Here is a 15066-nt window from a genome sequence, read left to right on the forward strand (position 1 = left end):
CTGCGGAGGCGGCTGGGGGGCCCGGAAGTCAACACCATGTCGAGTCTGCACAAGAGCCGGTAAGGGCCCCCGGGGCGCTCCTGGCCCGCGCCCCTTCGCCCGGGCAGAGCGGGCCCGCGCGGACGCGGCCAGGCCTCGGGCGCCCACTTTGCAACCTCTTTGCGTGCTGGCGGGAGGGGAGACGCCTCTGCCCCTGGGGCACCTTCTTTCTGCCTCACCCTGGGCCCCTTCCCCTGGCGGCTTCCTCGTTCAGACCGCGGTGCTCCCCATCCCTTCGCCTTGGAACCCGCTGCCCCCAAGCCCTCTCCATATGCGCCGCGTCCCCTGTGCCCTCTTCTTCCTAGAAACGCTAGAGAACCTCGATTCTCCAGTCTGCCCTTTTCCCCAGGCTGGAGCCTGCAGCATCGGCGAAATTCTGCTGACTCCTCAGTTTCCCTCCAGGCTTTAACTATTATTTTTGAAACCTTTTGTCCTTGCTCGGGGGCAGCAGGCCGGGAGATATTCTAATAAGCAAAGAGCGCTGCGGCCAAATTGCACACAGGCTGCAGGTCAGGTTACTCCTGGCTCCTAGAAGTGGTTGAGTTCGAGGAGTGGTGAGGCTGTGGGCTGCTCCTGGCCAGCGCGAAGGTGCCCAGTAAGTGCCAGCTCCTTGTTAGGAGATGCTTCACTTTATGGTTCGCATTTGAGAACCTCTAGACTATAATATCCCTCATATGGCACCCGATGTTCCTGGGCTTAGAGGAAGAAATGTCTATGGTTCTCTACTTCCCTGAAGCTCCAGGTTGGAGACTGGTGGTGTAAAGGAGACGTGGGTTAGGGTTGGGGATTTAGCTCAGCGGCACAGCGCCTGCCTGGCAAACGCAAGGTGGTGAGTTCGATTCCCGGTACCAGGGGAAAAAAAAAAAAAAGAGCCGTGGGCTGCAGGCTTAGTTGTCTTGGGGTTGGGATGGGCTTCATCTGCCTGCTCGCCTTTCCAGGATCGCAGATTTCCAGGATGTCCTGAAAGAGCCCTCGATTGCATTGGAGAAGCTGCGGGAACTCAGTTTTAGTGGTGAGTGCTGCAGATTGAGTAGAGCTGTCTATCTCTCAGTTTCCCAGAGGACTGGAGGCCACAAGTAGGCCTTAGACAGGGAGGTGTGAGGTTCCTAAACTGTTTTGTTTCCCTTTGGTTTTTGTTTTTGTGAGAGAAGGTCTCCGAGTAGTTCAGGCTGGCCTTGAACACATAGTGATCCTCCTGCCTCAGTCTCCTGAATGCCGGTATCACAGGTTTGCCCCACCACACCTGGCCCAAGAATGGGAGAGCTTCAGTTTGTGTCAGGCCTTCCCACGTTTCTCAGCTGCCTTTTGTGTTAAGGAATTTCATTAGCTACAGGTCAGTTCCTTGTTTTCCGCCCAGGGTTGGAATCCATGCTGACTAAGGCGCCAGTGATCCTTGGTTAATGGTAAAATTCTGGCCTTGGAATGCTGACTTTAAGGAGCTGAACCTTAGCTGTATTTAACTTTGCCCTCCCTGCCATGGTTAATCTTATGCCAGAACAGAGATAACCTGCTTTTTGTCAGTCTTTAGAGTATTTGTTTTGTCTGCGCGGTTTGTATAGTTCCTTGTCACTGCTCTGCCCTTGCGTCTTTGTCAGAAAGGAGTTTAAATTATCCCCGATGTCCCCATGCAGATTATGGAGGCAGGGGACACTAGATTGTGTTAGAGGTACTGGGAAACCATCGCAACAGCTGTTCTTGTGAGGTTCCTGGGGTTTTGTAGGAGACGTTGGCCGCCCTGTTCTGGAGTAATACTTAGGTTGTGAAAGGGAAGCAGCACAAGGCTAGTGGTGAAAGAGCTGGGTGCAGTGGCGCACACCTGAACTCCCAGCGCTGAGGTAGGCTGAGGCAGGAGGAACGCCAAGTTCAAATCCCAGCTGGGCGATATAGCGAGACCCTGTCCCCAAATGAAAAAATAAGCAGGGCTGGGGTTCTAGCTGGATGGTAGAGCACCACTGAGTTTGACTCCCAGTACAGGGGGAAAAAAAGTTAGGGTTCTCGAGTCAGATGCGTATTTAAGTCCCTGAGACTGTGTCTTTATAGATCAGCTTCCTGATCTGTAAAGTGTGGATGATAATGCTTATTTTTCCTATTTATGAGGCTTATCTTGAGGACTCAGTGAAGTAACATCTGTAAAGCACAAAGCAGTCAGCCTCAGAGCTTAGCTTATATTTCTCAGGCGCTAACAGAATTCTTTCTGGATGCTGTGCCCTGTGCTAGGCCCCAGAAATGACAGACAGATGTGGTTCTTGTCCCCGAGGGCTAACCCCGTCATAGTGGTTACACACAGTAAATGAATACGCAGATTATGTAATTCCAGTTGTGAAGGTGCAGAGAAGTCCCAGAGCCTTTATTGTTTACAAATGAGGAACCTGATCTGGATTGGGCAGAGTCTGTGGTTGGTAATGGCTCCTCCAAGCATCAGAAGGAGAAGGTGTGACCCTCCAAAGCATATTCCAGAGCCAGGTATGGCGGCACACACCTGTAGTTGCAGCACTGGGAGCCTGAGGCAAGAGGATCTCTGGGAGTTTGAGGCCAGCCCGTGCTACCTAACAAATTCAAGGCCAGCTTGAACTGCATGACAAGACCTTGTCTTAAAAAACCAAAACAAACCCCAGAACATCCCAGATGGAGGGAGTTCTGGTCTCGGGGCTGGGGCCGGGGACAGAAATGACACCCAGAATTAGCATCCAGTTTAGCCATCTCTTCGATGGAAAATGATTCTTGAAGAACTTCTTGCCCACACCACTCACTCCCTGCCAGTGGGCTCCAGGTGGAGGACTGGGGGTGCTGGGCCTGGGCCGGGGTGACCGTTGCCTGCTGTGTCTACAGGCATCCCCTGCGAGGGTGGACTTCGGTGCCTCTGCTGGAAGGTGGGTGTGCCTGGGTGGGCTCTGCTTGCACTCTCGGGTCCCCAGGCCCCCGTGGCTGCTCAGCTCCAACCCTCCCTCTTGCTCTGCTCCGTCCCTTGCTTGTCTGAGGAAGCTGGCCTGGGAAGCTGTGGGTGTTCTGTTCTGTTCTGTCCTGTCGCTGTACCCTCTGGGTTGGCTTTGGGACTGGGACATCGTATGGCCCGGGCAGAAGCCTACTTCCTCCTGCTCCCTGGTGACAGACTGGGTACTCCTGGCACGAAGTGCAGGCCGTGTTCTGTGCGAAGCTCTGAGCAGAGGGCCTGATGCCAGCCTAAGCCCAGCGCCTTGAGCGCCCACTCTTCTTATCATTGGGAAGGGTCTGTGAGGGGGAGCATGGGAAGGGCCGGTCTGGGATAAGAGGGTGGGGGTGGGAGGCCGCCCTAGTGGCCGTGGCTGCATCCTGGGCCTACTCCGGGCTTCTGGAAGCCTTCTTCTGGCCTGGCTGGGGCAGGCCAGTCCCAGAGCTGTGCCGCCGTCCTCTGTGCAGATCCTCTTGAACTACCTCCCCTTGGAGAGAGCCTCATGGACATCCATCCTGGCCAAACAGAGGTGAGAGCGCTGCGGACAGGAGGGCCCAGCTCGGGAGAACTGAGCACCCCGGCCCCTGCTGCTTCTGGCCAGGCCTTGGGCATCGCCCTGTCTTCTCTTCTCCCCCACAGGGAGCTCTACGCCCAGTTCCTGAGGGAAATGATTATCCAGCCTGGCATTGCCAAGGCCAACATGGGAACATCCAGGGAGGATGTGACCTTCGAGGACCACGTGAGTGGACCCAGCGGGGCCACCTGGTTTCTGTCCTCTCTGACCCTGCCAGCACCTTCTTGCCAGCCTCGGGCACAGGCCGATGGCGGAGGCCCTGGTCGGCCCAGTTCCTTGAGGCAGGGACAACAGTCGTGCAGTTGGAGAGTTGGGGTGGACAGGAGGAAGGCTGAACTGCTTGTCTGGCTTGAAGCAAGCCCTGTCCTGTCCCCCGTATCCAAGCTCCTCCCCAGGTGCTGCCCAGCATGGGCAGCGGAGGTGGCCTCTCCCAGATCCATCTCCAGGGATAGGGGTCAGTGACCCCGAGCGCCAAGGAGTGGGGTCTAGTTTTTTTTTTGGTATTGGGAATTGAACTCAGGACCTTGCGCTTGCCAGGCGAGCACTTATGCCACGGAGCTATATCCCTGGCCCTATGAGTGAGGTCTGAAGAGGCGAAATGATAGAGTGTTCACTCACGTTCCTTCAGCCGCAGTTAGCGCGCAGCTGCTCTCTGCAGAGTTCTGGAGCCAGAGCAGTGTGGGGAAAGAATGGTTGGAGAATGGTCTGTGCCAGCCTGGCGAGGTGGTGCACTCCTGTGACCCCAGCACTCAGGAGCCCGAGGCAGGAAGAACGCTGCAAGTTTGAGGCCAGCTTGGGCTCTATAGTGAGTTCACTGCCAGCCTGAACTACATAGTGAGACCCTGTGTCAAACCAAAAAAAAAGAAAGAGAAAGAACAGTCTGTGCGAAGCAGCTGCTTTTCTCCCCTCAGCCGCTCAACCCCAGCCCTGACAGCCGATGGAACACGTACTTCAAGGACAACGAGGTGCTGCTGCAGATTGACAAGGACGTTCGGTGAGAGGCCGGCAGGGGCTGGCGCTGGCCCGCGGCCTTCCGGGGTTTTCTCAGCGCCCTAGCTCTATGGCGGGTGTCCGCGATGCTGCGGGGCCTGGTCCTGAGTTGGGTCCCCCTGGCGGTGAGCCCTGCCCTCCTTAGCCTCCCCTCACTGCCCCAGGCCTGTGCGGGGTCGTCACCCCGCTCCTTGCACAGCTCTGCCTACTGGGCTGGGGAGGCTCAGGGCTGAGTCCTGGACAAACAGATTCGGCTCCTCTCCTAGAGAGGCAGGCGCCAGGCGACTGCCACCCATGGAGACCTTCATGCAGCTGGCACGCGTGAGGGCACGCTGAGGGAGGTGCCAGGCTGCCTGGGGGAGCAGGGCAGCCTTGTGCAGGGAGCAGCCAGCCGAAAGCAGCGGGTCGGAGCCTGGGACGGAGGGAAGGACTGTGGGCTGCGCTGCCTGCCGGTGGGAAGCCCCAGAGCCCTCATAGGCGGGACCGTGGACTGGATTCCAAGGGTGTGGCACAGCCCTGCGCAGGTTTCAGGCAGAGGAGTGACAAGGTCAGGTGTGTAGTATTTTATAAAGCGTGAGCTACAACCTTTCTCCCAAGGGAGAAACACGGGAGGCTGCTCTGGCACCTGCTGGCCTCCAGTGTGTGGCCCCTCCCAGGAGGCTTGTCCCCAGGGCGGCAGGGTGGCCAGGAGCTCTGAGGTCTGGTCCTAGCTCTCCAGTATGGCTGTACCGGTAGTTTGCTGTCTCTGATCTGACTTTACCGTGACCCAGGAGTAGAGGGAGCCAGGGCGTAGAGGGAGCCCAGATCGTCACAGGTGGACGGGAAGCGTGTGCCGGCCTAGCGCTCTCCTTGATCAGACAGTCTCTGTCCTGCACCATGTGTTGCCACCCCGTGCACATTTCCAGGGGCCATCACTGGGCCCCCAGGGGAGGCTGCCCCCACAGGCCAGCGAGGCGACACGCGGCTGCTTCTCACAGAACCGCTGGGCACCGAGAGCAGGGCCAGGAGTGCACGGACTGAGGGGCAGGTGCTCAGGCTGTGCACGCTCGGCGCACACGGCAGGTGTGCTCCGAGGGAAGGGAGGGCTCTGTTTCGGAGGAGGTGACAGCGTGAGGCCCAAAGCAAGAGCAGCAGCGGCTCCAGAGGAGGCAGCCCACCCCGCGTGCCTCTGCAGCCTGGGCGCCCTTGGGCGTGGCCCGGGCCCTAGGGGAGGAGGCTCCCACTCTGGTTCTCAGGGTGGCTCTGGGGAGGGGCTGGGGATGCGGGTCCCACCCGTGCAGTGGTGAGGGCGGCACAGAGCTGTGTTGGCAGAGAGCAGGCGTATGAGGCGCTGTGCACAGGAGTCTGAGAAGTGGGCCTGGGCGCCGTGTCTGCCCCGCTCGGAGGCGGCCTCCGGCTGGCTCTTCCTCACCCGAGTCGGCCTCTTCCACGTCGGGCTGTAGCGCAGTGTGCTCCGTGGGGCTCGGCCCAGTCTCTTGGGCTGTTCTGAGCCGCAGCAGTCAGAACCTTACCCGCAGGTTTTGCTTTTGACTCTTTGGCACCGGGGAGCGAACCCTGGAATTGACGCAGGCTAGGCAAGCACTGTGCCGCTGAGCTCCAGCCCCCATTTTTTGTTTGATTTTTGGAGATAGGAATATCGCCATGTAGCCCAGGCTGGCCTCAAACTCACAGTGACTCTCTTGCCTTGGCCTCCCTGGGATTTAAGGCATGTGTCACCGTGCCCAGTGACTACTGCTTTTTAAAAGATCCTCTCGATTTTTAGATAAAACGGTACAGTTTTGTTTTTTTTTTTTGTACTGGGAATCGAACTCAGGACCTTGTGCTTGCCAAGCAAGCGCTTATGCCACTGAGCTATATTCCCAGCCCAAAACGGTATAGTTCAAGGCAGTCGGTCAGAAGCTGCTTCGGGTGGCAGGTGGTGGCGGAATGACTGGAATCTCTGCCCCCGGTGGCCACGTTCTCCCTTGTTCCCTCTTACCAGGAGGTTGTGCCCAGACATATCCTTCTTCCAGAGGGCCACCGAGTACCCCTGCCTCCTCATCCTGGACCCCCAGAATGAATTTGAAACCCTTCGCAAGCGAGTGGAACAGACAACTCTGAAGTCCCAGACGGTGGCGCGGAACCGGAGTGGGGTCACAAATGTGAGAGCCAGCCTGGGGCCCCAGCGCTCGCCCAGCAGCCGTTCCCTTCCTGCCGCCCCAAGTCCACCGGCTGCAGGGCATCAGCCCCGCCCACCTGCCCAAGCAGCCTCGCCTCTGGCCACTTCCTGGAGGCGGTGTCAGAGGCTCGTTGTGCTGCCGCTTCTGGCCCCTGGCTCTGAGTTTGTGCCAGGTGCAGGACAGTGGCTGGGATTAGTCAGGGCAGGAGGTGGGAGGCCGGGTGCGCGGCGGGGACAGATTCGGGACACTTGGGAGGCGGAAGCAGCAGCTAGGCAGAGCCTGTGGGTGGAGCCCGTCTCGCCGATTCCTGTACCTCTGCAGAGGCTGCTCGTAGCCAGACCCAGGTACCCCCTTCTGGTGTTTACACCCGCTGCTGGGTACCTGGGGCGGTGGCCTGTCGTCCCCCGTCAGTGGAGGGACTGTCTCTGTGCTGGCCTCTCCTGGCTGGAGGCAGATAGGACCACAGAGGCTCATTCCCCCCAGTCCAAAGTTTTTATTTTAAATTGAAGTGTAACTTAAAATGAAGCGAAATGTACTAAATTTTTTATGTGGGTGAAAATCCAGAAGATTTCATGATCCATAAAACTCCTTCCTGTTCAGCATCCCTCTCTGCACAGGCACCCACCTACTCCCCACCCAACCCTGCTTTGGCATCTAAAACTGATGGCAGCCGGGCATGTTGGCGCACACCTATAATCCCAGCACTTGGGAGGCTGAGGCAGGAGGATCGTTAACACGTTTGAGACCAGCCTGGGTTACAAAGTGAGCTCCAGGCCAGCCTGAGCTGCATAGTGAGGCCCTGTCTCAAACAGGCAAAAAAAAAAAAAAGACAAAGCTGATGGCAGCCTGTCTGTCGCAGAAAGTACTACTTGTTTTCCCAGTGATGTTGACGCGTTGCCCTGTGCCCTGTTCTCACGAGCCGGCCACTGAGTATGGGCTTCGCTGGAAGTCTGCGCTGTCTAACGGCTCTGCCTTCCCCCAGATGAGCTCCCCACACAAGAACGCTGCGCCGCCAGCTCTGAACGAGTATGAGGTGCTGCCCAACGGCTGCGAAGCCCACTGGGAGGTGGTGGAGCGGATCCTGTTCATCTACGCCAAGCTCAACCCTGGCATCGCTTACGTGCAGGGCATGAATGAGATTGTGGGGCCCCTCTACTACACGTTCGCCACCGACCCCAACAGCGAGTGGAAAGGTAGCCCGGCTCTGGGTGCCCCGGCCCCCGCAGCTGGCTCCCCAGAGAGAGGCGAGGCAGGCACGGGCAGGGGCTCAGGCTGTGCCGCGCGGCTGCCTCTGGCAGAGGGGCAGTGGCCTGGATGTTCTCTCAGCCCTTCCAGCTCTGCCTTGTGGGGTGCTGATGTTGACGGAGCTTGATTTCTGGTGTAAGGGATGAGATCTCCGTCTCAGTTTGAGCGAGGTGTGGTAGCACACGCCTGTAATGCAGCACCTAGGAGGCTGAGACAGGAGGATCGCTGTGAGTTCTAGGTAGCCTGGACCACATTGTGAGACCCTGTCTCAAAAAAAAAATCTCGATTTGAAAACGTCATCTGGGGGCTGGGAATATAGCTCAGTGGCACAGTGCCTGCCTGGCAGAAACACAGGGTCCTGAGTTCAATTCCCAGTACAAAAAAAAGTCATCTGGAAAGCATGTGATGGGTTGCTGAGGGAGAGGACAGCGTTTTGGAGTGGGAAGCACGTCGTGAGGTCTGTAGCCTGGAGTAGACGGTGGCCAAGGACGGGTCAGCCGAGCCATGAGGGTGGGGCTTGGGGAGCCGTGGGGAAGGGTCCTGAGGTGGCTGGGGAGGGACACTTGCCGCCCCCTGCCGTCTCCTAGAGCACGCCGAGGCGGACACCTTCTTCTGCTTCACCAACCTCATGGCCGAGATCCGGGACAACTTCATCAAGAGCCTGGACGACTCGCAATGCGGCATCACCTACAAGATGGAGAAGGTGTACTCCACCCTGAAGGAGAAGGACGTGGAGCTCTACCTGAAACTGGTGAGGGCCGCCCCCACCCCGCCACGCGAGCCACGAGTTCAAGGCCAGCCTGGACTCCGTAGCGAGACCCTGTCTGAAAACCCCAAAAAAGTAGTAGCTTCACTTTTGAAAACTCTCGTGGTGGCGTTCTGTGTTTGTCAGAAAGCCAGTCAGTAAAAGGTGTGCCTTGACATAGAAACAGCGCTGTGAGAAAAAAATGCAAACGCATCTTCCACAAACGGCGCCGGGCCATTGGCTGTTCTGCGGTGCGGTCTCTTCAGTTAGTGACGTCACCTCACTGCGGACAGGTGCCCTGCAGGGTCATTAGATAGTAAATAATCGAGGGGTACTGTGGACTTGGCGGTGACAGTCACTCTGCATCTGCAGATCCAAGGTTATCACCTGCATGGTGTTTTAAAGAACCGGGGCCGTGATTTCTAAGTCTGGAGCGCTCATAGCGCAGTCAGGCTTCCTGGCTTCTCCGGAGAATCAGGCTGACAGCGCTGGCTGGCAGCAGGCGCAGCTGCCCTTTAAGGGGGCGAGGCTTTCTGGGTGGCTCGGTGCTACCCACGTCGTGTCCCTGGCTTTCTCACTGTTCCTGACGCTCAAGTCTGGCTGGGCCCCCCACTGTCTCCCCAGCAAGAGCAGAACATCCGGCCCCAGTTCTTCGCCTTCCGCTGGCTCACGCTGCTGCTGTCCCAGGAGTTCCTGCTGCCGGATGTCATCCGCATCTGGGACTCGCTCTTCGCGGACCACAACCGCTTTGACTTCCTCCTCCTCGTGTGCTGCGCCATGCTCATGTGAGTGTCCTGGCCGCGCCTGATGCTGGGCAGGGGCTACTGCCTGGTGGCCAGGAGAAGCGGGAGGGCCTGGCCGGCCTGTGTGGGAGCAGCCCGGAGCCCAGCACCTCAGCAGCTCCTTCCCCACAGCCTGATCCGGGAGCAGTTGCTCGAAGGGGACTTCACTGTCAACATGCGGCTCCTGCAGGTGAGCAGCTCTCAGGGCAGCTGGGCCTCAGCGTCCAGGCAGACACCACCACCCACCCCTGCCAGCGGGGCCAGGGCGGGAGTGGGCAGCCAGGGCTCAGGGTCTCGGACTCCTGCCCCACGCTGGCCTTGAGTACTGTGTGGCCTTGAACTACAGACTTGGCCTCCGGCCACACACTGTCCATGGGTCAGCTCACTCAAGGTGCAGCGGTGCCCAGAACACCGGTCAGGCGTGGCACCCAGCCCCCGGGGGCGGGACACGGTGGTTAGGAGCCTGGGCCCGAGGGCGCGTGGTGCTGCGTGCAGTTTCTTCCCCAGCGCCTGGCTAGGGTCGCTTCTCAGCGACATCGTGCACTTAGTCTCTGAAACGGGCCCATCCCTTCCCAGCACTGCAGAGGGCGTGCGCTGCCGGGGTACCAGCTAAGCCGGGCCCAGGAGAGTGGGAGGCAGGAGAGGCAGGCGGGCTGGGCCTGGTGCCGCAAAGCCTGCGAGACCCTTCGGGCTGTCGCCTTCGGGCTGGTTACGCGGGTGTGTGTGGGCAGTGCACGTGGGGGCCTGCGGTGTGGTCCCAGGTCCCAGCGCGGAGGGCACGGCTGTGGCAGAGGCGGCAGAGGGTGAGCTGCTGCAGGGGTGCATCGTTGGGCTTTTCTGTGCCAGGACTACCCCATCACAGACGTCTGCCACATCCTCCAGAAGGCCAAGGAGCTCCAGGACTCCAAGTAGCCTGGCGGCAAGAGGCTGGATTTGGGAGAGCAGCGCCCGCCCGGTGCCCTGGATGCTGGGGTCTGGGCATCGCCGGCCCACGGGGCTGCTGCAGGTGCAGCTGCTCCAGGTCCGCCTGGCTCCCGCCCCCCGGGCTGTGCCCTCCAGGGCACACTGTGCCGTCTCCTTCAGCCACCAGGCCCAGGTGTCCTCCCTGATCTCGGCCCTGGGACCCTCTGCGCAGGCTGTCAAGCAGGGCCAGGGCCGTTCTGGGCAGGGGGAGGCTGGCAAGGGCCCCTCGCCGCCTCCGCGCTGCCTCCTTCCTCGTCCTTCCCTGCTTCCAGTCTTTGCCTGGCTGCTGGTCAAGGGGTGCTTGGCACACACACGGGGCAGAAGCCAACTCTGGGGGTTGGTGCTCAGGCTTCTGCATGGGGAGTGACGCCAAAGGAGCTGAGTGACCGCCAGGCCCAGGCCCAGGCCCCGCCCTCTCTCCTCCCCGCCCCCCCGAGCTCGGGTGTCGCTGGGGCGTGTGTTCCCAGTCTGTCCCCACCGTGTTGGAGGGTGCTCTGGTGGGTGAGGGTGTCTTGGTCCCTCCAGGGTCCGGCTTCCCCTTCTCTCTGTCTACCTCTGCCTGTCTCCCTCCGCCTCCTCTGGGGGTGCCTGAGACTGCCTCCCCCTCCTCGCTCTCCCCTGCCTTTCTTTCTGGGATGCCTTATCTGGAGCCTCTTCCTGCCTCCCCCCTCTACTCCCAGGAAGCCGGGAGGCGGAGTGAGGGCTGTAGCTCAGCAAGATCCCCCAGGGGCGCCGAGCCTCCTGGGCTGCACCTGGAAGGCTCCACAGTGCCCACCCCAGGGCGCTGGACCTCTCCGCTGTAGCGATCTGGAAACCCAGAGCTGCCGAGACAGGTGGCCCAGGAAGCGGTGCACCTCTCGCCTGTGTCCCGCCCACGACGGGAGCCGGGGAGGAAGAAGACCAGGGCGGATTTCCTGGAGGCTCCCAGAGCCGTCCTGCCTCGAAGGCAAAGGCCAGCAGGTGTCAGGTGCTTCCAAGAGTCGTCGTCAACCCGGTTGCCAGGCCCCAACCCATGGTTCGAGTTGCACACAGGTCAGCTGAGGACCCAGGGAGCCTCTGGGCGCAGGTGGAGCAGAGCCCGTGGCCTGCATCGTGGCACCAGGAGAGCCAGCTGCCCGGTCAGGTCTTCTTGGATACGCAGGACTCTGCACTTGCCTCCTCGCCACCTCCTCTCGTGACCCAGGATTTGGGAGGCTTTTGCTATTTATTCAGATTCCTGTCTATTTATTGAAGGTTGACAAGCGCTTCGGGGATGGAAAGTGGCGGGGAGCGGGGAAAGGAGTTGCAGACGTGGTCCACCCACTCAGCGGGGACCTCTCTCCTTCCCCTGCCTCAGGGACCTGGTTTTCCAGTGGGTCCCGGCTGGGAGGGCTGCGAGCTCTACTGGCGCTAGTGTAAGGGAGACCAGAGGACGGGTGTCTAGCAGACTCAGATCTGGGGACGGGGCGGGGACAGCCCTGCTGGCCAGCTTCCTTCCCCCAGAACGCGTCAGCTGGTGGCTCCGCCCCAGCATTGACCCTTCCCAGCCTGAGGCGTGGGCCGCCGACAGGACCTAGTGGACACCTGCATTTCCTCTGGCCTGGCCTGGCTGCCCGCCTGGGAACACTACCTTAATCACAGCATCGGATTGCTTCATGGGAGCACCACATCCAGTGTGCTGTCCTTGTCCTTGAGATGAAGGTCAAGAGCACAGGGACCCACGCGAGGTGAGCCCCTGGGCTGCCGCCTGGGCGAGGACCTGGCCTGGCTGATTCCTGTCTGACCCAAGGGGGACAGCAGTCAGTGTCCGGGCTCCCTCGTGGGACGCTGTCCCGGACCCTAGAGACTGAGCTTGTGCAGTGACAAGTCTCAGTACGGAGGGTCAGAATGTGTCGGCTGTGGTTTCCCATCTGTTTTGTTCTCAGAATCAGTGCTGTGGACGATGAGTTATCTTTAATAAATCCTGCATTCTTTGCAATGGGCGTTGGTGCCATGAGGGGCCGGCACCTTTGAGACCCCGGAGCAGGGACAGTGGAATCAGCTTCCTAATGGTCCAGGAGGGAGGCCAGGAGTACGTGTTGGAAGAGCAGCTCAAGTCCTCTGTCTTAGCCCCAGTGCTACCTGCGTGGAAGCGGGAAGGAAGTACTGTACTGCTTGATCACATGGCTAGTACTTTTTAAGAGTTCAAAATTCTTGAGTCAGGCCAGGTGTGGTGGCTCACGCCTGTAATCCCAGCACTCAGGGTTGAGGCAGGAGGATTGCTGCAAGTTCGAGGCCAGTGTGGGCTGCATAGTTCAAAGGTAGCCTAAACTACATAGTGAGACCCTATCTCAAAAAAAAAAAAAAAATTGGGTTGAGGATTTAGCTCAGCAGCAAAAGCACCTGCCTGGTAAGCGCAAGGTCGTGAGTTCTATTCCTGGTGCCAGGAGAAAAATGAAAAACAAAACAAAAAAATTTGAGTCAGCCAGTTGTGGTGGCACACACCTGTAATCCCAGTACTTGGGACGCTGAGGCAGGAGGATCACTATGAATTCAAGACCAGTTTAGGCTACAAAGTGAGTTCAAGGCGAGCCTGAGCTGCATATCGAGACCCTGTCTCAAAAAAAAAAAAGAGACCTCAAAGTGAGATTTTCATGGCTAATGGCATAACAGTGAGAAGTGGAAAGGTCGTTCTGGAAAGTCATGAATGAGACAGTGATGCCCCCCATGCGACTGCTGATCTGCAGCACTGGGGGATCCTCACCAGGAGCAGCTGGGCAAGAGGAAGCAGGGAAAGCTGTAGAGGAAGCAAGGTCCTCTGTCTGCTGACAGCGTGGTCTGACATGGAGAAAACTGCATAGGCTGCATCAGAAGTGGCCAGAATACAGAAGTGTAGAAAAGTGCAGGATCCAAAGGCAGCAGCCGGGTGTGGTGGCGCACGCCTGTAATCCTAGCACTTGGGAGGCTGAGGCAGGAGGATCATTGGGAGTTCGAGACCATCCTGGGCTACAAAGTGAGCTCAAGGTTGGCCTGAACAGCATAGAGAGACCCTGTCTCAAAAAGACAAAAAAAAAAAAAAAAAAAAGCGGGGTGTAGTCAGGGGCAGAGTGAGTGCTTAGTGGTGCACAGGCCCTGGATTCCACTCGTCCCCTCCTGTCCTGTGTGCGCAGAAAGAGCCCAGAAAAACACTGTCAATGAGTTTTCTATAGTGGTGCCAAGAATACTGTGGGAAAAGGGATGTTAAGTAATGATGCCAGGAGCCATGTGTGGTGGCACACGGCTGTCATCCCAGCACTTGGAGGCTGAGGCAGGAGGATTGCCGTGAGTTCAAGGCAGCACGGCCCAACTGACTCAAGAGACCTGGTCATGAGGATTTTCAAAGGCAAAAAGAAACGGGGAACCTGGGCGATAAGGGATATAAAGGAAGGTGTCTTCTAAATCTAACAGCGAGAACGTCTTCGGGAATGTCCAGCAGGGGGTTGCATACCACCCAGCGGGTGGCACCACTGCTAAATTTACCAATCTGAGGGTGGGAGTTGCAAGCTCCACTCCCCGTCAGGTGTTCGGACTCCCAAGATGGGAGGTTGCAGGGGCTCTTACAAGGAGCATGCAAACCTGGTGCCCGTAGGTTGCCGGTAACAGGCAGTAGTCCCTTGGTAGCTTTAGGTCTTAGTTGATGCTGTGTCCGGTGAGGGAAGCAGTGCGGTCTTCAAGGTTCTTTGCGCTGGGGCAGCTCTTACTACTCTCCCAGTTTTATCCTCAATTGTCCATATTTTAGGATTTATTTTGGTCTCCACTAGAGGGGGCCGATGCGCCCGACCTGGGTGCATGTGCATTACAGAATCAAACAAGATACCTCTCCCCAGGAAGGGGACTGCACTTTCAGGTGTAAGATAGGCATGAAGGGCAAGCCATCCCAGCTCCCGCCTAAAGACTGAGGAAGATAGCGGGTCACCCCCTCCCCAGTAACTTCCCTGAGCTCGGAGGGCCGGGAGGAAGGTGAGGGTGGAAAACAAGGACCGGAAGGCTGGCTGCAGGGTCCAGCAACAGGCTGGCCCCTTTCCCCGCGGTGGTTGTGCCTACCGAGGGCTCCTCTGAGGAGATGACAATCCAGCCAGAGGGAGGGGGCAGAGAGGCCCCCGGGCCCCTCATTCTTGCTGTACTCTGTAGGGCAGGTCTGATCCCTGAGCCCTTGTGTTTAGGGGCAGCCTGACTTCCAGCGGTCACCAGTACACACGGGGCACGGTGCATGGTGCCTCTTGTGCTGATTCTTGTCAGAGTCCCTCCTGAAGTGCCCTGACCTCCTACAGCCACGGAAGTGGGATAAGGCATCTTGTATTGGGGCTGCCGGGGCCCCGGTAGGAACCAGCAGTTCCCCTTGCTGTCTCTCAGTCTTTATTTTTTTTGTCTTTTTGAGACAGGGTCTTGCTATACAGTTCGAGCTGGCCTTGAGCTCACTTTGTAGCCCAGGCTGGTCTCAAACTTGAAACGATCCTCCTGCCTCATCCTCCTGAGTGCTGGGATTACAGGCATGTGCCACCACGCCTGGCTCTACTAACTTTCTTAATGATGTTTTCTGATCAGTAGAAATTTTAAATGCTGATGAAGTCAGTCTATCAATATTTTCTTTTTGTATCTTGCCCAAGGAATCTTCATCTACCCCTAGATTGTAAAGATACTGA

The 15066-nt window shown here is 58.3% G+C and overlaps 1 protein-coding gene across 1 annotated transcript; it reads left to right on the forward strand.

Moving 5' to 3' along the window:
- Positions 1-11: 11 nt before the first annotated feature.
- Tbc1d13 (TBC1 domain family, member 13) lies at positions 12-12383 on the forward strand (the record flags this gene model as incomplete). Its single annotated transcript, XM_005413587.2, is given in 12 exon segments — positions 12-59; positions 978-1051; positions 2869-2909; positions 3436-3497; positions 3608-3707; positions 4454-4536; positions 6514-6673; positions 7674-7884; positions 8524-8687; positions 9306-9466; positions 9596-9653; positions 10310-12383. Coding segments are annotated over 12 exon segments (1203 nt in total). The 3' UTR covers positions 10376-12383.
- Between the last annotated feature and the right edge of the window lie 2683 nt (positions 12384-15066).

Source organism: Chinchilla lanigera, unplaced genomic scaffold (genome assembly GCF_000276665.1).
Source record: "Chinchilla lanigera isolate Chin_1 unplaced genomic scaffold, ChiLan1.0 scaffold00169, whole genome shotgun sequence".
Taxonomy (NCBI): Eukaryota; Metazoa; Chordata; class Mammalia; order Rodentia; family Chinchillidae; genus Chinchilla; species Chinchilla lanigera.